The sequence below is a fragment of the Battus philenor genome, unplaced genomic scaffold (genome assembly GCF_028537555.1).
Source record: "Battus philenor isolate CCGP_79_NKW_IND1 unplaced genomic scaffold, ilBatPhil1.0.hap1 SCAF_27, whole genome shotgun sequence".
Classification (NCBI taxonomy): domain Eukaryota; kingdom Metazoa; phylum Arthropoda; class Insecta; order Lepidoptera; family Papilionidae; genus Battus; species Battus philenor.
In genome coordinates, this window is record NW_027181690.1 from 5,385,408 (window position 1) to 5,411,935 (window position 26,528).

At 32.4% G+C, this 26,528-nt stretch overlaps 1 protein-coding gene across 1 annotated transcript; it reads left to right on the plus strand.

Moving 5' to 3' along the window:
• Positions 1–1,519: 1,519 nt before the first annotated feature.
• LOC137925632 (sodium-dependent noradrenaline transporter-like) lies at positions 1,520–25,664 on the plus strand. Its single transcript, XM_068769104.1, has 20 exons — positions 1,520–1,583; positions 3,985–4,046; positions 5,232–5,345; positions 6,159–6,321; positions 12,597–12,644; positions 14,258–14,338; positions 14,502–14,624; positions 15,810–15,941; positions 16,190–16,252; positions 16,561–16,738; positions 17,362–17,495; positions 18,813–18,952; positions 19,578–19,681; positions 20,910–21,034; positions 21,519–21,631; positions 22,559–22,696; positions 23,549–23,648; positions 23,745–23,845; positions 24,348–24,515; positions 25,530–25,664. The coding sequence occupies exons 1-20, from the start codon at positions 1,520–1,522 to the stop codon at positions 25,626–25,628; spliced, it is 2,250 nt and encodes a 749-aa protein (XP_068625205.1). The 3' UTR covers positions 25,629–25,664.
• Positions 25,665–26,528: the final 864 nt, after the last annotated feature.

Below are 26,528 nucleotides of genomic sequence, written 5' to 3' on the forward strand. Positions count from 1 at the left end.
AATATCAAATTGTTAGCAGTGCAGCATTCAATATTCCTATTAACCTAAAAATCAAGAGTATATCTTAACCGTGGATCGATAAAACATTTAGAGACTGTAATAATGTTTATGATTGAAATCAAGATTTTGTGTTCATTTCAAATCTGTAAAATAAAAATTAAAAATATTAATCACTGCGATTTTATGGATGGATGTAATTTACATGTTTTCGGAACATTTTATGTGTATTACGTATGTACGTCAATAGGCAGGCTACATGGCTACATGGAAATATGGTCTACATGGAAGCTGAACTGATGCACGCTGGGGCCGTAAGGTTCCGGCGTGTAGACCACAGAGTGGCAAGTGCAGGATAGAACGTCCACACGCAAAGTGGACAGATGACCTGGTTAATATACCTATTACCTGTTAATATACCTGGTTAATATAGAAGATACTGGATATAGGTCACTCCCAACTGGTCCTATTAAAAATATAAGGATGAGGCCTATCTCCAGCAGTGGACGTCGAAGTCTGAATTGATTTAATGATGATGATCATCATCAAATTTAAATCAGTTCAAATTTTGATAACCAACGAAGTATTAAATCATTGCTGCGATTAATGTGCCATACAGTTATTGTTATTTAAATAAATATGTTTAAATAAGATTTGCTTGGAACGAGGATAGTGCTGCAAATTTTATATTCGAAACATGTAAAAAATATTCAAAATTAAAACAAGGTAAAGTTTTCGTCAATCCTGCAACGCGTGTTGCAAATGTTGCAGGTGTTTATTTATACAGATGACTGCTTATTGTAAGACGAGGTGTATATTTATATATTAAATTTATAATTTAAAACAATGTGTAATTAAATAATTGAAAAGTACAAAATATTTAAGGCTTTTAACAGCGTTCCGACATAGATTTAGTATTTTTGTGAAGGACAAATGTTTGCTCATTTGCATTTACAACTTCTCAGAGTTTGTGATTGCGTGTTGAAGGTGCTTTGCTCTTATGCCTTATTAATAACGATGAACTTTTATTTTATGGGAACGTCCTATGCTGATTTTTTCTGAACGCGAAATTCAAAGAATTTTTAAAGGTGATTTGGACTACGTATCTAATATTTTTAGGCATCAACATAATCATGTTAGCTAATAGACGGCCTTTACCAAAGATAGGCCACGATGACAATTCTTGCGCTGCCCGTATACATTGACTACCTGAACATGTATGCCCCAACGGCCATTGGCAGTAGAGAACACAACGTTCGTGTGATGTTCACTCTATTGCCACTTTAGACGAGCAATTCTTCTTGCTGTGTCCGTGACCCTGGTCCTTCTGCGGATCTTCTCATTTTGCATTTCATCCTGGGACTCACTAATAGCATATTGTGATGACGGCTATAAATTTATTGCGCTTACTTTCTGACCATGGTATATGTAGCACTACTACTGCTAGATTGGTTGCTACTATACTATTATAATATTGTTCCAGGTTTAAAAGCATGAAGGCGCGGCGTGCGTAGCGGACGGTATGGCGGGAATGCCCGGCTTGGGCAATGTCGTCGGCGCCGGCGAGCTCCGCGACACTAGCCGAGGTAAGGATAAATTTATTTAAGCTTTTCATTACTTGTTTTATGTGATTACAAAAGTTAAACATCATGAATGAACTATGTTTAAATCAGCACAATAACGCCTGACCGTGTAATTATCGAGTATGTATTTGTTATAGAAAGAAAATTATATTATGTATTATTAAGTAGTAAGATTTTTTAAGTTTTAATAAATATTGTAAATAATTACTCTAATACAGAAGTACCCTGATATTTTTTCTCGTAAATCTCAACCAAAATTTCGCTAGGTCCGTTAGAAATCCTGTAGCTATATTTCCTGCCAAAAATGTGACGACTAGAACTGTGTAAATTTTTGACGCGGCCGAGTTCCAACCACAAATTTATATTACAATGGTTTGCTAGCACAGACACCCCAAATTGTACTTTGACTCTTGGCACGTCTGAATAAACGTTGCGGACGGCGGCGGTGCTTTGAAAGTCTCCACGCGTTGTACTTAATATGGAATGTGCAAGTTTTTAACAAATGGCAGACAATGAGCTTCTTAAACTATTATCTGCCTACATTGATAGGTGACGTAAAGCTAACATTTTAGTTTTTACTATCAAAAGCAGATAACAAATAAATAATCAAATAGCCTGATTTACAAAAGTGATTTTTTTTATATTACTGTGTTTACTTGAGGGTCTAGATGAAAGGGAAATAGATTTTTTTTTTAATTTCGTTGGAAAGAATATTATACAACAGTAAAATTGGCTGTACGTACAGCCAACCTATAAAAAAAACTAATAGTAATGTGAACATTCGATTTAAAAGATTGGTATCAAAATTGAAACTCTAGGCTATTAAGGGTTAAGAGAGTTGTATATCGTCTGGGGGCCAACTGAACCAATTAGAAAACCACTGTTCTGGTTCAAGGTCAAATTGAGCTTGGATCAACAGTGGAAAATTTTATTCAAAAATAATGACACGTGCCTCGTTATTTTGTAAACAAGCATACAAATTTTCACCTCCACCCACTCGTGTATACAGAATGTATTGAATATTCAAAATGAATTCATACGACTCAACCGGAATATAACAAACCGTGTAATTTCGGGAATCCATTCGCGTAAATACCTTTTATTTGAGCACGTTTGTATCGAATTGCGCGTCTCTTCAAAATGAAATGTTATGATTTCAATATTTCAATGTTAAAATTATTTGGTATTTCGTTTCGTTTCGTACATAAATCAATATGACGCTTATTAAAGACAACACAAAAGCATGCTCTTTTAATGCTTGTATTATCTACTGTTCTGCATTATTTCCTAGTTTTAAAATATAATTGTGATACATTATAATCAAATCAAATTAAAATCATTGTTTGTAATAAGCAGTAATTCATAACATACTTAAGGACTATCAATATCACCACATCAATGTAAGAAACTCATTTGATACAGCATCTTTTTTTTTCTTCTTACTAAAACTAAATTTAGATTTGATAGTATCATGTAAGAATGTAATGAAGAGATCCATAAACAAACAAAAGAAATTTACACAGCCTAACGGTCAGCGAATTGAAGTTGCAGTGGGCCAGACACATAACATGAAGAACAGATCGCTGCTGCGGCCTTAAGGTCGTAACGTATGACGTCCGACCACAAGATGGACGGACGACTTTGTCTCTAATACGGACGAAAAACGCTATATGTAGGCCGCTTTCTACCAGTCCTATGAAAATTATATGGAAGACTTAAATTCAGCAGTGGATGTCCTATGGTCCTAAAGATGATGATCATAATGGTGATAATGCTGTAAGAACAGATTGTGACAGTAGATGATATAGAAAAATCAGATTCAAAGGTTTTTAAATTAACATCGACCCAAATCCTTTATGAATTGTGGGTCTAGTCCTGTATGTTATGTGTAAGATATTCTAAATTTAAAGTTAGATGTGTATATAGTGTATTTAAGTAAGGAATTAAAGACATAGGACATATGTCTGCTAATAATTAAATTTATAAATAATTTACTATACGACATCATTGCCGTTTGATTCTTTGAGTTAAAATTAAATTATTTTATGATTTAAAATAAGGTTTTGAAAAATAACGAAATAAATTTTATTTTAATTATTTTAAAATATTTAAATCCATATATTTTAAGTTCAATTTAATTTTTTTTTCATTTCGTCGCTTAATTCATTCTTACATGTCGCAGTATAATTACTCAAAATTATATTGACCGATACTGTAATAAAAACATTAACTTCTAGTCCTGTTTTTTCAAGTTTATTGATATATAAATATGTTAATAATTAAATATGTAATTGTCAATAAAAAGTATAAACAGTTGTTAATCATATTAAAGCACGTTTATGTGTAGTATGTGTGTAGTATGGGAATATTATATAATTTTCACGATATTATTTGTTACTCTCAGAAGCAAGCAACAGGTCTTCCAGCAGCGGATCGCGACGAGGTTCCTCTCCGCCACGTGGCCAGGTAAACATGTTCATTATCTTTTCTTGTGTATCACGTATCAAGATCTTTTACCGAAACTATTTTTACAAAACGACTTAAAGCCAATATATTATATAGTAATGATTTTTATTTATTCTATTAAAGTCACGTCGTCAACGTAAACAAAAACATTATAGTCATTTATAAAACTAATGCCTACGTTAATGACCAAAAAATATTGTAATTAAAATTTTAAGCAAAACAAAATAGAAGATGAAGACTATAATACACAAATATTAAAATAAATGGTAATAAATACAGTTAATGGTAGGAAATTATTTCTAATACTCTTACTATAAAAAGTATAATACAACAGTCAACTTAATTCTGAAATCATTCTCTACAAGTTTACCATTTCAACGGTGCAGGAATAAATTTATAATGGCGCGTGAAATAAGTAGTAAAAATAGTAAAAGAGAACCCTCTCGGGCAACTTTGTTTCTGAATATTAAACGCGTATTATTGACGAATACAGCCCATGCCGAAGTCCACTTGAGGGGTTATTGAGGCTAGAACTCCATAAACTACTCAACGATTAATAAAAACGATCAAAGAGCCTAATTACCTCCCAATCCAGCTAAACAGTGACCTCCCAGAGACCCGCGAAGCTTCTCTATCTTACTCTACCTTAAAAGAAGTAGCCTCCAAGTCGTTAAACTACAATGCCACTTGAAATATGCATATAGAATTACTGTATATAAAATTTTACGTAAATATACGTACCATGTTTTACCTTTATTTAATTATAAAAATCTATTAATTTCTGTAAATTTTTAAATTCTGACTTAAAAGTATTATACATATTTATAATGTATACATTTAACAAATAGTATATGAGTAATAAAGTAAAATAATTGTGATTATTCGCACAGCTTGTTAAGCAATTATGTGTGTGCTCATTATTTTGCTGTTGTTATTAATATTTATATCGTCCTTGAAAAAATATAGTGTTTGTGTACTTACCAATAATTTTGATTTTTCGTCTTAAACAAATATATTGCACATAGAATAAACAGCAACTTATAAAGGTGACTATTTTCATAAATTACTATATAATATTCGCTTGACAATTACGATACAGAAAAATAAATGAGAGAAACGAGTTGAAGTTAGATATCTAATTTTTAATCTTTTTGAAAAAAAATGAATAAAATTTTTTTTTACCAGGAACAGGAAGTAGACGTGTGCTGCCATCGACCGGAAGCCGGTGGAATAGCGAGCAGACCTCGTCTCACCAACTATGATAGAGATTACCATGACAACAGTAAAGTGCCTACTATGGTTAGTGAGGATGTATAGAAGAAATTAAATGTATAGAATTTATAGAAATAAAAATATAAAAAATTAGAATGTATAGAAAGAATTCACCACTCGAAAACGCTCATGCCTAAGGTTCTCGAATGAAAGACATACGTCTATTCGTAAGGTGGAAAGACGATATTGTTAATGTCGTCAGACGCTAGCCGCCTCCAACTGGCCCTTTAAGCCTATGCGAGAAACCTGCGTCTATCAATAAGAAGTCTTACAGTTTAAATAATAATAACGATGTCCAAAACATCATGTGACATCTATCTCGTTTGGTTTACATAATGTTTCGCATTTCGAACTTTATATTATATATATATGTATATATGTACATGTATAAATATGTGTATATTTTCCCTCATGATGTTGATGATTTTTAAGAAACACTGGTGTTTCGTTAATAAAATACACACATGTAAGATATAGAATATGCAATGTGTGTTTGTATGAGACAGTCTTCACTTCTACGCCCACTTCGTGAACTTATTGCACGCCCCCGTACCCGCCTTTGCAAATAGAATTTCGAAAAATTCGTTCTTAGCTGACCTCTTCGTATCTATAAGAACAGATTTTACGAAATTACACGTGCAAGGGGCGGAAGAAGCGTTCAGTTGGTTCGCGAAACTAACAAATAGTATATTCGTTTCTCGTGTTACAGTAACGGTTATGTTACTTCGCTATAGTGCTATCACTATTTATATTTTAAACGTGTTTGGAATTAAAGCGGTCAACATTGAGTAGTATGAGAAGACCATCATCATTCAGTGAGTAATATTATGGATTTTCTAGGCTACGCTTGGCAGTGGTGGTGTGGTGACCCACACCGCGCCATCGTATGAGGAGCAGCGCGCTAGTCCGGCACTCCTAAGCCGTACCACCAGCACTCCCGGTGGGAGAAGTGTCATCCGCGACGACGGCTACTGTTCAGCTGGCAGCACTCCACGGGCTTTTGGTATTTATATATATATTTTTTAATTAAAACACTACTATGCAAAAGGATTGATTGATTTCTTCTCATAATGCTATACATAAGGTCGACAGCCCTCCACTAAGTGGATCGACGTAGTCAAGGTCCCCGAAAATCCAAGCCAAGGATATGGCAACACAAAATCGTTCATCGTGACGATCTCCGATAGACGCCTTTGCCTTATAATATTTTCTTAAAATAAAATAATATTAAATATTTTTAAATATTATCACTGCACATCTTGTTTACGTCCGTCATGTATAGACTTGTAATGAATTAATGACTTTATATAAACATAATAATATCGCTAACCACGAATAAATACTGATATTTATGAAGTTTAAGAAAAAGTGATTTTTTAGCTTTCCATTTTATTTCAGTGAATCGCCAAAGGAAGTATAAGTAAAAAAAAAATAATGAAAAAGAATCAGAAAGCGTAGCCGTATATACATACAAAAGGCTATTTAAACGATTTTTTAGTTAAGGATATTATAGGACGGATCACATTTCTTATAGATATCAAAATGAATCTACCACCTGTTCGAATAATTAATGCCACAGACTTGAAAAGAACAGGCACGTGAAACTCGGAGAAACTAAACGTTTAAAACAATATATATATTTCATTAACATTGGCGTAGCCTGCAAGCAAACACGTCGTTCACAAGTGCTGTTATCATACAAACGTTTTATTGACATTTTTTTAAATTTAACTAGTAGCTTCCTAGACATTCATAAAAAATTAAATAAAAGCCTATATATTGCCCATAAAAAGACTTGCTAGTTGAATGGAATCCACGTTTAAAGTTAAAAGTGAAATATAGTACTTTACATGCCCTACATCCCAAGTAGTACCAGTAGTATATGTACATATATATGGTAATAAGAACTAACTTTATAAAAGATTAACATTTATGATCAACGATAAAGGATATTTCTAACGCACAAAATCAAATGGATAGTATGGATAGTAGATATTAAGTTAATTATGAAAGGTTTTAAAGAATACAATGCTGGAAAAATATTTAATATAGAATATATTATAAAATTTATTTAAATACTTCTTGTTTATCTTTAGACGACTTCCTCGATTAAATAATTTTTAAAACAAAAACGACAGTTTTAAAAGGGATAGTAAAAATAGATTATTCAATTACTACAGTTTACACAGGTTTCAATAACACATTCTATTATTAAAATTCTCAATTTTTAGCTAGATATTTAAAATACAATTTAATGCAAATGCTTGTTCACCGTCGCCCACGGAGTATGCATCAATTTCTCATTAGTTCTCATTTGCGATTTAATTTTAAACATTGTGCGCCAGATTTTAATAATGACGAAAATAAGTCTTTCTATATTTAACATTGATTTAAATATATCACTACGCTTCCAAAGCGGGCCATAAACTATTGTTTCCCCAGATACAAATTTAATGACAGTAACTAAATAAGGGATATACCAAGAACGAAAAGTTGACTTTATTTCATTATTTAAACCAGTTTTTAGTGACAAAGTTACTATTTTACTGTCATATTTTTCTTCTAGTTTCTTGTATGCTCTTGACGAAATTAGTGTGATCATAAGAGCCTTCCTAAGGTAGAAAATAAGGGAGCGACATTCACGCAATCCTCTGCCATATCTTTTTCATCGAGGCGTTTCACCTCGCAGATACTAAGGGTTTTGGGATTTTGAGAACATTTTCTCATCTATTGCTGACTTGGGCAAACTCTTCAGCCATTCACTTCTCCTTGGTCAACTGGTCTCTTCATAGCGTCGTCTTTCTTACTAATAACATGATTAAAGTATTTTTTTTAAATTTAAAACTGCACTATTCTTCAAACTAGGTCGGTGACCTTGGTAGTTCTGCAGAACTCATCATTTACGATTCGATCTCTCAGCAAATCCGAGAGACTCTCTGTAGAAATGTAGAAAAAGTAATATAACAAATTGTAGAGATATTATTTTCTTACAGAAATAATAACGAAGCCACGCTTAAAATTTCAGGTTGAAACTTAAACATTGCCTTCAGGTTAAATGTAAAACAATGAGAAAGCGAAAGCGTATTAAAGCAATAAAGTAGTTCTGTAGTGGCCCTCCGCCGCGGCGTTGAGACTTATTGCCTCTTCACTCATTTTGTTTCCTCTGCTGCCTGTAGAGAGTTAATTCTTCGATGTTGATGTTGTAACAACAGGCACTCGTATTGAGGAATTGGTTCTTGAATTAATTTGCCTTCTATCAAAACCATTTTAAATTAAAATACCGATATTTTATTCGTTAAATTACTATATACATACATTCTAGCCAACAGTATATACAATATATACAACACACTCTTATGTAATGCCTCTAAATTATCAGATAATAGAAATTTAATAAGTGCATTTAACATTTAAAAAAAAACTGTAATTATATTAATAAAATTTAATTTCAGAATCTAGTGAATCCATAGAATATAAGTTAGTAACAAAATTTACTTAAAGGCTATATTAGTTATGGATTAGCACGACATACAATTTAACTATAACATTAATTTGAAAAAAAGTCACATAATCTAAAAACTTACTAATTTTTTTTTATAGTACTGTTTATTTTGCCCTTCACACTTTTGTGTACGTGTATCCCCAGTTGTGATAGAAACCACATTCGTACACAACACGCACGACCACAGTAAAATATCAAAATAAATATAAAATTATTAGAGAATTTTAAAGTGAATAAAGCTTGGAAATTAATTGCTCAATTACTTTCGGATATTTTAAAAATGACCATAAATCTATTTATTATACCTATTTATTTATATGTATAGGTAGATGCAGTCTCGCCAACATATATGTAGATATCTTTATATATGTAATAAGCAGCGAGATTAAACATATTACATACATTTTTAAAAACAAAATACTTATTACTTACTGCATATATCAGTTAATTTAATTACAACATTTGTTTACATTGGCTAGTATTTTTTTAAAGTACACTGCACAAGACATTATTACAGATACAGCAGCTTTTTTCAACATAGTTCTTAAATTTTGTACAAATGTAATAATTAATGTTTGCTTCATCATCTTTATATATAAAAACTATACTCGCAAGATTTCACGGTACTCTTGTCTCGGGCAAACTTCATGTTGACCGTAAAATTAATAAGACTTTTGTAAGAAACCTTATTTCAACATACTCCTTTGTAAATGTCTATAAATTTTAATGTAATAAATTAAGGTAGTTAATCAAACAAAAACTATAAAAAAAATCTAAGATATTTTGAAGGATTTCTCGAGTGATAACAAAGCTAATATATTTTACCGCAGTGTTAAGCATATTGTAAAAGTGCCCACATATAAAAAAATCCCGTTTACGTTTATCAGAAAAATTACAATTAACAGCAAAGTGAATACTTTTATTCCACTTTTAATACTCTTATAAGCCAACTACCATAGTTTCATGACAACTTCGTAGACAACTTATCACTTCGATGGTTATCGAACGAGTGACCGAGCTCCCGACTCAATATTCAAAACGCTGTTTCTACCCCTCCGCTCTCAATCCTTTTACCGGAAGTTTTTACAAAAGAGTGACGGGTAGTGTTGCTATTTAAAAAAAAATAAACTACCTTTTATAAAATTATTACACGTTTGTTATAGGCTCATCTCAGATCCGGACGCATGTAGAACTATAGTAGCTTTAATTTGAAGCATATCATTATAGGACAACTCAGTCTGATTCTAGTTTATATCAAATTAGGCTCTTCTGACTTTCTTCTTCTAATGTTCACCAGTAGTCATCGGAAATTATCCTTTGTAGATAATAATGGAAAAAAAATGAATAAGGGAGGCTGCCAAGCTTTGTCTCTAAAAACTCCTTTGGTGTGTTTGGGCGTATTTACCTTCGAGAGGGGACCTTGGATACAACCGTTATTTAATCTATTGACACTACTTGATTAATTAAGATAATTATAAAATAAATATTTCTACACTTTCAATGTATGAATATCATTAATGTAAAAAGGAAACTTTATTTGGTACGTGGCTTGACATTGACTTAACGTGAACAATTTATTTGAGTACTTATTGTCCATGAAATGGATATTTAATTATGTTCCTTTTTCGTGCATCACTCTAAATACATCAAAATAAAATATTTTATAAAATGCTCGGGCCTTTTCGTCAAATAGAGATCATTACGCCGGGCACAATTCTCAAGGGAACACCTTTACCTGTATACCGATGATTGAATTTTCTCTTATTATCTGTATTTGATTCGAAATTCAAATCCAATATATACTGCTATTTGTTTTAAATTTCTTTAAATAAATACATACTCTGTGCTTGTATAAATAGAAATAGTTTTTACAACTTAAATAAATGATGATTTTTTATTTATTACAAATACGTTAGACATAAAGTTACATATTACATATTATAATCATGAATTTTTAAATACATTTTTTTTAAGTTAACATAACACCTAAATGAATACTTTCCGAAACAAAGTTTTTAATCATTTTTAAAACATCTGGTATGCAGTTAATATAATTGCCTACGTTGCGAAAAATTAAAATTAAATAAATCAACTTTAACAAATTATATTAAAGTAGCTTCCTGATCAGCGAGCATTTACTATAGTTATAATTGCAATTTCTACTTGATCGCACTATGTATGAGTTGTGATCGCACTATGATGAATATTATTTTTGAATTACAAAAAACACTTAAATATGTGTGTTTCAGGCCATAGACGCACCCATTGTAAAGCATTTGCCTTCCTTGCAAAAAATATCTATGAAAGATATACCATGATCGCCACGCTGGTAGGCGGGTTGGGTTTGTCCTTGCAGACTTTGTACCACAAGAATTATTAATCTGTCGCATACAAATATATAAAAAATATTGTAACTTATTTCAAAGTGTTCAGTTTTTAGTTCAAAGTTTATACAGGTTAAAAGGAAACATTTGTCGACAATTGAGTTACATACATACTATTTTAGTTAACCATTTAAAGCTTATACACCTATAAACATTTACCCTGTATACGTATGTATGTAATTTATTTATTTATATAAAAATAGTCACGCTAATAGTAATACATAAAATTACATTAGTTTCATTTAACAAAGTGAAAAATTAAATATGTTTACAAATTAGAATCGTACACAGCCCTGGTCATAATTATACTAGTTTATATATAAACGTTAATTATGCTAGTTTATATATAAACGTTAATAAGTAAATAAAAATAGTATCTAAATAATAATAAAACAAAAAACGACGCATTGTTCCTCAAATTCTTGTGTGGAAAATTAATTATAACCAAGATTTTATACTTTCGTTACTTATTATAGAATAAATATGATATAAAGTTTATATAGAAAGGTCGTGAAAAAGTTTTATTACAGTTTATTATTGAGTGGGGCGGAACGAATATTGCGCGGGTAGGCGTTCCATTTTTGAATTCCAATGTAATCCGCATACCGGTGCGAATTGTTGTGGAATTTTTTCACATCGGCATCCCATTATACCTTAATGCTGAGGCGAAGACGTCGGCAGCGTTATTAAGAGGCTCCTGAACGAATGGTATTTTGCAGAGGAATGCTCGTCCTTGGTCAGGTGTTTATTGGTTTTATGATTGCAGTCAATATCTTTTTTTTCGTACTACAAAATGTAAAACCATGAAGGAGTTTGTCTGCGTGAATAAATATTCGTTATTGCAACGTTCAATGAGATCGAATGTAAGAACAAAAATCTCCGACGTAATTAGAAGTATTGCTCGACTAAAGTGGCAGTGAGCAGGTTACATCGCCCATTCAAGTTCTCTAGTGGCGACAAAGACTCGATAGATTCGTCGTGGGTAGGCTTCCCACTTAGTAAACCGATAACGAAAAATCTGGACCTTGGGGAAGTAGCTGGATGCGGTCATCTCAAGACCGGAGGCCTATGCCTCGCACTAGGCCTCAATGGGTTGACATAATGATGATAATTGATAATATTAAATACTACGAAGGATATTTAAACAAAAATAGCAGTGTATAGCATATTTAAACAAAAACAGCATATATAAACAAAAATAGCAGTGTGTAGCTTTTAAAAGCATCTTGAAAATCGGTCTTTTTTACCACGAAAAAACGGTTACAGAAAGCAGACTATTACGGTTTCACTATATTATTTAATTAGTTCTTTTATTAAATATTATTTGATATTCTCTTTTTAAGTATTGATAATAACAAAAACTAACTTCTTATCTGAGCTTTCGTATTTCAGATCACAAGTCAACGAAGGGCTCAGTAGTCACCTTGTCATGTTATAAGAGTAAGTATATACTCATCTATCTTTTTCTTTCAGCCCTTAGACGTCCACTGGCATGGCTATGGCTTCCTTTAAAGATTTCTATGATGATCACAATATGGTATTATAGTACGCAAAGGATGCTGCTACCCATCCTCCCGTGACTTGCTTATAAGCAAGGTTTGTCCTTGCTTATAAGCAATGCTATATAATTAATGCACAAAGTGAGAATTATATAAGAATATATTCTTGGAAATGAACCCACGACCTATGATCATGCTCACTGCTAATCTATCTCTTATTGTATGAATATTTACAATTTTATTTTAACGAAGTTTATTTCCGCGTAAATATTTAAAATTTATTTTTGCGCAATACTGTGTCTAAAATCTCTCAGTCTCTAATGACAAGTTTTAAACTTTAGAGGTAATTCATAAATGGCATATTGGTAGCCTGTTCACTTTGTTTTGAGACACCCACTTCATTCCCATTTTACCCATCATGGTTCATGTTTGTTTGCAAGGGAAATGACTTTTCAAAAAAGCTATTTTTAGTGCTGCCGAAAAAATAACCGTTTGAACTTTAAAGTCGAGTGTAAATTGTGTTACGCAGCATAGTGCAGCTAACGGGATATTTTCGATCGCAATCAAAATGACTGATGTCTCCCAGTTTTGTCAATCTTGACTCGAATTCCACAATCCTGACATACGTAGTATTGTTTCTACATGCTGTTTTAAATTATATACGTATACATAATAATTATATGTTATATTTTTCAGTACTGACAATAATTATATATTTTTATTTAGCAAAACCTACAATAGAATTGAGATTTTAAAATTATTTCTTTATGGCTTATTATATGACCTTAAAAACATTTTTGGGACTTTGTGTTTGTTATTTGTTTAAACTGGCGTATTTTAATAACTTTATTCTAGATCAGTATTCTCCAATGGTGTCATGCCTTACCTTAGCTTTCTAAAATTCTTATCACCATGTTTTGCCCTCCTGTGGGGCGTGGTGCCCGCGTTGGGAAATACTGTTCTAGATATTAATGTTTAAGAGTTTATGTACGGAGTTTATTTATGGACTTGGAGAACTTTGTTCCGCTTGACAATCAATTTATGACCACATTTTGGAATGTTGAAAATTTAAACACAATTTTTAACTTAAATTTATACCACAACTGATGATTTTTAATGTTAATTTGCATAACTAATGAATATATTTTTATGCTTTATTTCCTATTCCGGGTGAAAAAAATCTAAATGAACCGTGTACCCATATAAACTTTTTAGGATATTTTATGTTGAGATCTACGACTAGTACAATATTTTTTTTGTTTTATGCTTTATACATTTTGCTATAATGAATTTTTTAATTAATATTCCGCTAATATGTTTCTTTTTTTAAGAAAATGTTATCAAAAACCATAATTGTTTACATTAAATTGAAAGTCGTTGAAGATATTTTTAATATACGTTTATAATAAATATATTAGTTTTATATACACATAAGCGATTATTATGCTATTAGATTTATGTCATGTTAAAGAGCTAAGTCATCTAGGCTAATTATCCTACGTTCTAACTGAAACCACTTTAACTAAGATTAACATAAAGGGTGTTTGTGTTCAGAAGAGCCTAAAGTCCAGATTGAGGAGGAAGGCTATTACACCGAGGCGACGAAGAGGATTAGGGCCAACAGTATTAAACCGGGTAATCAAGTTTTAATTAACAAATTCAATAGATTAACATCTTGATGCTTTATATCAATCTATCGACTAAAGTTGCAGAGTCATTTATGTTTAAAAATCTAATTTTATCTATTTAAATTTCTTTGAAAATATAAAAAGTGTAAAATATGAATTAGTTACGGTAGACGCTAACGATGGACGAGAGACTTGGGGCACCGGTGCTGACTTCTTGCTGTCCATCATCGGGTTTGCTGTCGATCTCGCCAATGTTTGGCGTTTTCCCTACCTCTGCTACAGAAATGGGGGAGGTAAGTTACATCGTTAACTAGAATCTCCTTATTAACTGTAAGTCTTCTGGCTTTACAAAAAAAATATATATTTCTATAATATCTTCTATATATCTGTAAATATTACAAAAATATTGTGATCAAATACAAAAACACAATAACCAATGACAGATAAACATTTATTTCACACCACAATGACATACAATTACATATTCAAAACAAAAAAAAAATATACTAAAGAAAAAAGCAAATGTCAAGTAAGATATGAAAAAATAATTCATTGAAATTTAGTAAAAAATATATGTGCAATCATAATTGATGTGTCACGCAGTAATGGTCATGATTCAATGACAAGATTAACCTTGATTTTGAAGACCAATGATTATAAGTATAATTATCGGCAAATACGGTTATATATTATATGTAATAGTAAGGGATCCCAAATCAATATCATATCAAATTTAAAAGACATAATATATTGCATAAAGATTTAATAAAAAGTTTTTTAAGTTCCCTTCTTATAACAACATTCAATTTGAATTTTACTCTCGTATATTTATGATGACAAAAATGTTAACTATTCATTTACTCGTTCAATGCAGATCAGTTAATATTTCTTCATTTGGAATACTAAATAAATAAATAGCTGTAGGTAATTATGTATAAAAATTACATAGTTTTAGTATGTTAACTATGTCTCTTTAATTTAACAAATAAAAACTAATAATAAAAGTTCTTTTTTTAAACTGAAATTGCAGTTCCACAAAACTACACAATTTTAAATTTTTAATATCGCTCTTTTATGTCTACAATGTGCAAAAAGTAAAGAATTATGTATCATAATATATGACCACGTCATTTTGGTTCACATATGTTTGATTTTTTTAATTATGAAAAAGAAACAAAAAAACCTTATTTTTAAAATGTAAAAAGATTGACAGACTTAGACTATTATCACGTAATTACGAATGTAAAAAGATTGATAGACTTAGACTATTATTACGTTAATATGGAATTGGTGTACAATAACAAAAGACGCTCGCCAAATAAAAACAAAATTTTTGTTATTATTTTAGTGAATATCATTATAAATGTTTTTTTTTCTTGTTACATTTATAATATAACATCGGTAAATAAATATATTGTTGTTAAAATTACTATTAAGTCGTTTTAAATGATTATTGTACATAAAGTTTTCTTGTTTAGGCGCATTTCTTATCCCATATATGCTGATGCTGATCTTTGGGGCGGTGCCGTTGTTTTACATGGAATTGATTCTCGGCCAGTACAATCGTCAAGGACCCATTACGCTGTGGAAGATTTGTCCCCTATTTAAAGGTACAAACTTTGAGTTACTTTTTTATGCTCATAGTGCTAAATTCTTTCAATTTTTTGTTTAAGTTTAACTACCTCTTTATTTCAATTATTTTATTTAATATTACCATGAGCTTCGAAACATTGCATAGATAGTACATAATTACTAGACGAATTGCCCTTTTTTGCATCACTATGACTACTTTAAAATCTTTGTATACATGACTGAATATAATGACGTTCTATATGTAAAAAAAAGTTTTTTTTTACAGGCGTAGGATTCTGTGCAGTCATGGTCGCGTTTTACGTGTCATTCTACTACAACGTAATAATTGGTAAGAATCAATAGTTATTTATTTAGATGTAGGCTTTATAACTTTTCCGTAAGTTATACGACTCAGCAAGTTTATTACTACACACACATTTAAAATAAATGATGCACTCCACACCAGTTCCGGTATGTTGGTCCGCCTAGTAAGGGCCTGACTACTTCGCGTTTACCGGCTCGAACTCGGCTCGTCTACATGTTGCGAATCGTGAACCTTTCAGCACCAATGACCGCCATCTGCACGAGCGATGTATCCTGCTCCCCGCCACTTCAACCGAACAATTCTTTACTTACTTGAGCGCACTGCGTGTACAGGTTGGGCGTTCTATTTCCTGGTGTCCTCCGCTCGCTCGGAGCTGCCCTGGCTTCATTGCGACAACGCGTGGAACACAGAGCAATGCTGGGACGCGGCACGTTCCAACACGACCAACCGCACCGACACGCCTTACCAGGGACCCCTGTCCCATTTCACACCAGCTTCCGAGTTCTTTCAGTAAGTACAGATGATCAAATTGTAGTTGCCACTTGAACCCACATGACGTGAAAATGAAAATAATAATTCGTCGTCGTTACCCATAGGCGCCCACTGCAATGATTAGACCTCCTTCAAAGATAGGGGGATGTGCCATAATCACTACGCTTTACAGGACAGATCGCAGTGTGGTATTATGGTACGCAGAGGTTGCTACCACCTATTATCTGTTAACTTGATTATGAGCAGTGGCAATCCTTTATATTTAAGATTGTATCCCGGGATCAAACCGATGACATGCGATCGCTATTCAAAAATAATAATTTTGTGTAGCAAATATATTTTAAAATATCTTCTTAAGTTTATTAAGATTAGAAATGATTATTCATAGCTTCGATAAAAAACGACTTTCTGGTCTGTTAATTAAAAATATTTAATATATTAAATATTTAAAAGGTAAATAAACTCATCGTCATTACTTTGGGTTTTGAGCTAAAAAAAATCAAGTAATGATTAACAATTGACCTTTAATCGTTGATCTTTTTTCTCCAAGAGTTTTCACATCTTTATGGAGGATAGTTTATGTGTGTATATACTAAAGTTCTTAAAATTTAAACATGCATTGTATTCTGTACATTTTGCAGCCGTGCAGTTCTGGAAATGCAATATTCGGAGGGTCTTAACGACCTTGGCCTACCAAAATGGCAGCTTGTCAGCTGTCTGGGGGTTGTCTATATAACCCTATACCTTTCACTATTCAAAGGCGTTAAGAGCTCCGGTAAGTTGAATTAAAAGGCTTATTGTTTTGGAATAACAGTTTACGTTTTTCAAACTAAGTAATAATCTTACGACCTAAGCCGCTGTACTGCGCTTTAGGAAAGTCCGGCGTAGTGGGGAACGAAGAAAAAAAGAGTGCCAGCTGCGAACACTGACGGAACGGAGCGACCATGCTTTCTATCGTCTTGCCGCGTGCAAACCTAAGGCGCCGCACAGCGATCTGAGAAAAAATTAATAATATCAACGAATTTTATATGACATAGTCAAACTCTGTGGCATTACTGACAAATAATACAGATTTAAGTTTAGAATACAGTATCCTCCTAAGCTAGTTTAGGCCTTGGCATTATCCACAACCGGTAATATAAGATTCCGGCTTGTACTGAAGTTTTCTGAGAGCCTTCGCACTTAGTATTGTAAAAAGGTATATGTTAAGCACCTTAAACCATTGCATACTTTTCGCCTGTCTCTGACCAAAACAAACAATTAATCACATATTTATCTATGTCAGTTGGTGTATGCTCGGAATTTCTCTGTAGGTTTGAATCAAGAATAAAAAGATCCGTATACTAACGAAAGTAATCAATGCAGTCCAGAGGAAAGGCATATTGAAACAGCAGAGGCAGGTGACATAACGTGCGGATCAGTAGTCTGCTGGAGCCTTAAAGTTCAGGAGCGGGGACCATGGTGCGGCAAGCGCAGCGTAGCACGCCCTCATACAAACCAGACAGACGACCTTGTTTTTTTTTTATGGCCCCCGCTATTGGGGACCCCCTATCTTTTGTGGGACAGGGACTTTACGGACAAATTTAATTATTCACATAATTTTTTATTATTTACTTTCTCTTCTTTCATACTTCACATTGTCTTTCGGTCTATTCTTTCATTCCACAATTCTGCTGTCTTTCCCTTTTGCTCTGTATCACCTTTCATTCATTCCTCTTTTCTTTTTACATTTTCATAATAACATTGTTATTTTATATCACATTTTAATTACATAAATTCTATAATTATTTTTAATCACAGTACTGTATATTATTTTGCTCTTATTTTGTCTTCATTATCTATTTATCTGCAATATTTACGTTTTATTTCTTTCTATAGCATTTTTTACAATTTTTCTGCAGAGGGTGATGAATGACTGTTTGGTGTCTTTTTCGCTTATCAGGGAGGCTATTGACTCCTCCCCCATTTTAACGCCAGACCGGCACTCGAAGTCGAAGACGACCTTGTTAAACTCAATTAGATAGGCCTACTTCAAAGAGTGGACGATCTATTGTTGAAATGATGATGATTTATATTCTGATTATTATTTCAGGCAAAGTGGTGTGGATGACGGCTACTATGCCATATGTAGTGCTGTCAATTCTGCTTGCGCGTGGTCTTCTCCTGCCTGGGGCTACTCGCGGTATCGCGTACTATCTACAGCCAGAACTTAACAGATTGAAGGATACGCAGGTATTACTAAGTTAATATTATTTGTACAGGTAGTTTCACGCAAAAATATCTTCATGTGTCTTGGCTGTTCTAGTGGCTATGCAAAAAAAAATGTTTCCACAATTTTACCAAAGTTTGTAAACTTACTAAGTTAATTTATATATACATAAATTCACTTTTCTTTATAAGTTTCCTAATATAATGATTTAAAAGTTACAATTCTCAGTGCGGCTTGCTTTTGCAATGTCGAATCCTGAAATCAATCTTATGAAAAAATAAAAGCATATTAACATTAATAACGCATCAGAAGATAGAACCAGCGGTGTATAATGCCAAGTGTTTCAAAAATGACGTTTTTTTTAATTTACTGAATTCTAATTTATTATCCATAGCTAAAACTGTCAGGTCAAGTACAAATATTTAATGTTCTACTTATTTGAGTATTTGTCTTGACGTCTATTAGCTGCCATCATGATGGTGATATTGCAAGAAAACCTTGCGTCTATCGCTAGTAATTGCAAATATACAAAAAAGATCTTTGTCTCTACAATAGATATGGTTAAATCTTTTATAACTTGATGACAAAATAAAAAACCATTTAAATGAAGTCTTCGTAATTTGTTTTATTTATCTATTTATTCATCAGGTGTGGGTCGACGCAGCAGTTCAGATATTCTATTCGGTGGGTGCGGGCTTCGGTGTCCACCTCTCGTATGCAAGCTACAATACGTTCCATAACAACTGCTACAGGTAAGTATCAAATGACGTAATATACATGGTTATTGGTTGTAGAAAAACAATAATAGTGAACAAAAATCTTTTCAGCTTTTATACCTATTTTCAATTACTTAGGTGATCACCCTCAAACTCTGCTGAAATGCGACGGTCTAATAACTTCTAAAGGCTTCAGAAACAAGAAACAGTAAACAACAATTAATTTTAATACGTAGTAATCTGAATTTTAAAAACACTTATTATATTTTCATGAAGTACCTTATTATTTCGGGAACCCCTTATTTTAGGCACATTACATTAATTGGCTGTAAATGATCTATACATTAGTCCCTTTAAATTGTGTTTTACAAAGGCCTACTAGGGAAGGCGGTAATTTTACACGCAGATTTAATGCGTAATTGCGGATATAAAGGAGGATGTTTGTAGTCCCTAATTCAATTTAACCAATAAATTGATTAATGATATCTTGTAAGCTATATACCTATACTTGTCATAAATTAAGTAACATAGAAAAACAACATTCTTTTATTGTATGTAACATTTATTGCTATTACAGTTAGTTACTTCAAAACATTAATATAAAAACATTAAAATATATAAAGATTATTGGAAGTGGTCTCCATTAGCTGCAATACATTTCGTTAAGGCCAATTATCAATAGCAGCACGCATTTTTTCTATGAAAGAATCGCTACCAATCGCATTGATTGTTATAGAGAATCCGAATTATTATAACGTTTTACAGGTGGTTTTACGTGACATTAATCCTCTTCTTTCGTGATTAAAATTCAAAATTCGAATCCAATTTTTTATTCAACATACGATGGATTACATCTCTTATTAATGAAAAGTTGAGTACCACCAGTTCTAAAGAAATGCCTCAGACCTGAGAAGAAAAGGCGAAAAAAACTCAGCCAGACTATACATCTTTTTTAAATAATTTCAAAATACATAATTTAGTAAACATTAAAATAGCCTGGAGGCGAATACATGATTCCTAAGAAGTGCATTCTTTTATCAAGTTATTTAAAGTTTAATAATCCTTAACAGACCAACGTTCTTTGCTATATTTTTAAAATCTAGCGATGGAAGCTTCCAGAACATTTTGTGTTAATCAAGTCAAATCAATGATCAAGATTAGTTTACTAGCTTAAATTTTACATGGTGATAAGTTTGCAGCAATTTGTTTAGGATACTTTTAAGACCTTTATTTAAAAATCTAATAATTATTTTTCATATTCCAGGGACTGCCTAGTAACTACTCTAGTCAACTGCTTTACGTCCTTCTTTTCTGGATTCGTCATCTTTACATATCTGGGCTTCATGTCGCACAAGCAAGGGGTGCCTATATCATCTGTTGCTACTGAAGGTGAAACGAAATAGCATTAAAATTGTTATCACATTCACATACCCGTATTAGTAGCGTTTTAGCACATAGAAACAAATATCATATGCAAAATATAAGTAACATTTTTAAACAGCAAATATATGTAACAACTATTATTAATATAGGTTCCTTTCTAACTATGCGTTTCCTTGCGTTATTTTGCTCTATTAACGCATTATGCATTACTCTATTTCAAGAATTACTGGTAAATTATAGTAACAACTTATAATATTTGAAATAATTTACAGAAACCTGTGTCTACATAGGGTAAACTTTTAAAAAAGAATCACGATATGTAGTAGAGAGGACTATAAAAAGGGGGAAAAAATAAAAAAATTATTTATTATTACAACGTATCGTAAATGTTTGTGTATATGTATTAGTAAGTATTAATAAAGACACAATTTGTTAATACTAAAATGTTACGGTGTAGGTTTGAAAAATGCCTTATTATTTTACCGTTCAGGGCCGGGTCTGGTATTTCAAGTATACCCTGAAGCAGTAGCAACGCTTCCTGGAGCCAGCTTGTGGGCGATGCTGTTCTTCTTTATGCTGATCATGCTCGGGCTGGATTCTGGGGTAATACGCTTAATTCTACTCAACGTCTAACAGGTCACCTTTTTTGTTGTTCTTATGGATATTCCAGATACTCTGATCTCTGGGGTGGTACAAGGTTAAGAGGATTCGTATACACTAAAAATCTCCTCGTGGTCGTCTTCTATCCTAATCTTCAGTAGTATAGTGAGTTCGTAACAATTTTTACTTAAGAGCTATGATGTTAGTAATGAGTTAGTATTTAATTTTTTTTTAATATATAAACTTAACTTTGTTCCAAGCGCTGCAGAGCTTAAGCCATTGTCAAATTCTGTGTTTTTCTTTCACGACTTACACTCATCTGCCGCTAAGTGGCAGAGACATTTTATATGTCCTTATTTGCTAATTTCGTTATTTATGATTATCTATATGCCCATTGGCTACTTTTACATTAATTCCTGTTTTATCCTATCTTGGATTCTTTTTCTTCTTCGACTTTCTAGCCGATAGATGCCCACTGCTAGGCTCAGGCCTCCCCCACATATCACCACGATGACCGATCTCGCGGTGCCGCATCCAGGGACTACCCTGACCTTCACTCGTTCGACCTAGTGGGGATCCACGCTGCGATTACCACCTCGTGGTCGCTACCTTTCGGCTCCAACGGAGATCGATTGCTGGAACGACAAAAATTTCCCGTATTGAGATTTTCTCATTTAGGAACCGATCACGCGGCAAAATTCCAAACATAACTCTTTAGGTGACATCGTAAGTTATCATCGGCAACACAAAACTGATCAAAATCTTTAGACTTTTTAAATTGCTTATTAATAATTACTATTTATTCATTAATATTTATAATCTTTTTTACTTTACCTATTCCTTGTTTATATATTCTTTTATATTTTCTATTCTGTATGCTGTATGTAGCTTTTATACTTCAAACAAAAGTAAATTTTGAAATAACGGCAGATGGGAGGCTTGGAGTGCGTGATAACGGGCTTACTGGACCAAGCGCGTGCATGTGGCGCAACATGGCTTCGACGCGAACATTTCACACTCCTGGTCGTCTGCGTTTCGTTCTGTGTTGCTTGCATCAACGTCACACCCGTAAGTAACTCATAAATGATACTCGATTCAGGTGCTATACAGAATGATTGAAAATAGATGTCAGAGATTTATTGGTAAATTTATTGCTCATTTGCTGTCAATAAATTTATTGTAAAACCTATCCAAAAATCAATAGTTCCAGATATAATAATTAACTCAATGAATGATAGTAAGAAAAATCGTTTTCAAAATTCGGATTACTACGTATTTAAATAAGTTATTGGCTAATAACATTTGAAAAGAAAAAATAAATGATTTCAACATATGTTGAATTAATCACCTTCTACAGGGTAATTGGAAATATCTGTAAAGGTTTAAATGGTTATTGCTAACAAATTTAATATACGTTAACCACTTTAAAATTTAAACCTATAACCAATCACTTTATGTATAAAGTAATTCAACTAATAATTTTTCTAAATTTATTATCTTATTATTAAAATTACTAGCTTAGCAAAGATAATAAATAATTTTATCATATTCTATACATACATATATTTATTATCTATCAATAATTTTATTATTCTTAATTATAGTATTCGAATTTATTATTAATTAATTCGAAACTTTATAAATTTAAAAAGCTACTTTCAAACCGTAATATAATGCAATGTTTTTTGAACACAATATGATTAGCTATATTTTCTGATTCTAAATCCCTTTATCATATACCCATGCAATTATGTCAATACAAGGATTCCGTATGGAACAGTCATTTTGTTTATTTCAAACGACATTACAATTCATTTGCTCTGTAGTCAGGATAGAGAACTTCTCTACACTTAAAGATGTCTACTTCTAAATTACCATGACCCTCCAAAACACCGCACTAACTGACGAACTTGTCCTCAGGGTGGTATTTACATGTTTCACTTACTGGACACGTACGCAGCGGGAATATCTTTGCTCTGTTCTGCTCTCTTCGAGGCATTGGCGGTTTCTTGGTTCTACGGTAAATGTTATATTACCATTGTTTTAAATGATTATCATAACGGAAAGTAAAGTTGTTTTGGACATGAGAAACTTCATTTTTGTTTTTAACTTTTAGGCTTGAAACGATTCTCCGATGACGTTGAGGAGATGCTGGGTTTCAGACCGGGAATCTATTGGAGAATATGCTGGAAATTTATCAGTCCGATATTTATTATTGTGAGTTTTCATTTCGTTACACATTAATAATATCATATTAAAATTTAACCAACCCTTAAAATTTGGCGATAAAATATTATGTACCGAAATCTGTGTAAAAAATTTGAAGTATTAAGAAGGTTTCCTTCGAGTGATTGTATAATGAAATGTATAGATTGTTAGAAATGGTGGTCTGTAGACAAACGAAAGAAACCCAGTGCGCATAATAGATGGTCGCTGGGTCCTTAAGATTCAGGAATGGTGACCATAGACTGGCAAGCGTAGCATAGTCCACAGCATGGTCGAAATAAGAACTTATGAAGATGGTCCAAAGACACATGATGCAGGTTGCTTTCAACCAGTCCGTTACATATCTACGGAGCAGGCCGATATCCAGAAGTAGATTCCTACGGCTACAATGATGAATGATAATAAATTTACAAAATCAAAATTGATGTATCATATATTGTTTATAAATTATCTAAGAGTATACATTTTAATTAAATTATGAAATAAATTTTAGGGTGTAGTGGTGTTTGGGTTGCTGTACCAACAGCCGCTACAGTACCAAACATACACCTACCCGCAGTGGGCGGTGATATTGGGATGGGGTCTAGCTTGCTCCTCCATACTAATGATACCAATCGTGGCGCTTTACAAACTCACCACAACGCCGGGCACATGTCGACAGGTATAAACTAAATATTTTTTTATCATAACTTAAATTCGGATAATCGAATGCATATCTAAACTTGAAGGGCTTGTTATGGAAAATGCTTTTACTTATGCATATATTACATATATTCTAGCCACCAGACAGGGTTATAATTTTAAACTCTCTCAGTCGCACTTTTGCCAGCAAACCTACTATACTATACTATACTCTATACTACTACTATACCCCATAGTTTCCTTTCCAAAAAATTACTTTAAAACCCGTTGAATGACATTTAAAAAATCGATTATTTCTCTATAGGAAACGTGGTCGCAAACCACATATTGCAACTATCAAACAAAGCACATGTCTAAGTGAGCCGCGAACTAGGCGGTATGGTTTTAAAATCAATTAAAAAAGTGGGTAAAGGGTAAAGGTAAAGGTTTTAGGCCTTTTGCTATATTGCTAAAACATTATATTAGACAATATTTTTATGTATAAATAACTGCATTGTCATTTTAGAATGTTAAAAAGTTACAATAACCCAGGCAGGTTATCAGGCGCCAATCGTAGCGATTATGGTACCTTTTGAGGAGGTCTATGATTTACCGGGGGCGTCTATGGACTGAAACGACGACGACAAAAGAATCTGAAATTGTTAAAGATATTTAATTTCCTGAATTTTACTAGCAGTATACAAGGCTCACCTTATCGGTGAGTCGTAAAGTATATTAGGGGGACCGGAAAGTAATGTCGTTTCTTTCGACATACTTTACAGGAAAACCGATTGATTTTTATCGCTGCGACATTGAAAATTTGTATACTGAATGGCAAAAGTTTGTTGATAACGATGATGAAGAACAATGATATTATTGATTAGAAATAAAAACTTATTAAAAATGTAGTCGTGTTAATTTAATTTAAGAAAGCAACATTTCTTCCGGTCCCCTAATACAACGTGATAATAAACATATGCGTTAGAATATCGAATTTTTGGTTGTAACTAAGAGGTTGTTAGATAAATAATTTTAAGAGACATCTTTTTTACAGCGTTTAGCTTGCTGCATATCTCCAGAGTCAGAACACGATGCAATTCGAGGTGGCGCTCCCGTCAGCCGTTTCACTTGGCGACATTGGCTATACGTATAAACTTGTTACAACAATAAAATTTCTCACTATATATTTAATAAAGATAACCAAAATGGAAATTGATTTTTTAGTGAAACAAAAACTAAGATAAATTATTATCCATTGTTAATTTTCTAAAAATAATTTAGTACGCATTTACCTTCGTTGTACCAATAAGTGTAGCCACAACAATGATTATTATATCCTTACTGAAAAATATTTACAAAGTTTTCCTGCCAAAGTTTAAAATAATCATGTAAGAAAATATTTAGACGTTATTGAAAGTATGTAATTGTTCATTAGTTTATAATTAAAATTATTATTCCTTTACATTTACAAATAAAATGTTACGTAATCTGTAGATATTTGTAGTTAGTAGATAGAGATTCGGAGGCTTTCTTTGTTATTTTGCATTGGATGTTATTGTCACAATAATTACTCACTGTCCAGACCACAACAAGCTTTTTCTCTATCAGACTCATCTGGTTTCTGATGGTACTGGCGTGTCGGATATTGTACTTTATACGTTTTCTATGTTTAGATTAAAACAACCACAACACACTAGTATGTTAGTGTGCTTGATAAATTTCTCATGTGACTTACGCATTTTATAACTAAAACTATGAGAGTGCAGTAGTAACGAAGGTGTACACATCTTTTCCTAGATGGCGCCAGTAGCCATTACTGTATTAAATATATAATAAATCCTTTTAATTTTTTTTACTTTACTTTAATATAGGCTGCGTGTAATTACTTTATAGATATTAAATATAAGTCTGCGCTATACGCATTTTGGAGTACATATTTGAAATTAGTTAAAACAAGCAAAATTAATTTAAAAAAAAAACTTATACCCTGTTATGTCTACCTATTGCATACGTAAATAAATTACATTTATCGCTAAATACTAAACATGAAAAA

Bases quoted from the DNA above. Each gene is read 5' to 3' on its own strand.
- LOC137925632 (XM_068769104.1), top strand. From the start codon at position 1,520: ATGGCGGGAATGCCCGGCTTGGGCAATGTCGTCGGCGCCGGCGAGCTC. The intron at 14,339-14,501 runs GTAATCAAGTTT...TAGTTACGGTAG, and splicing joins GGCCAACAGTATTAAACCGG to ACGCTAACGATGGACGAGAG. The intron at 19,682-20,909 runs GTAAGTATCAAA...TTCATATTCCAG, and splicing joins TTCCATAACAACTGCTACAG to GGACTGCCTAGTAACTACTC.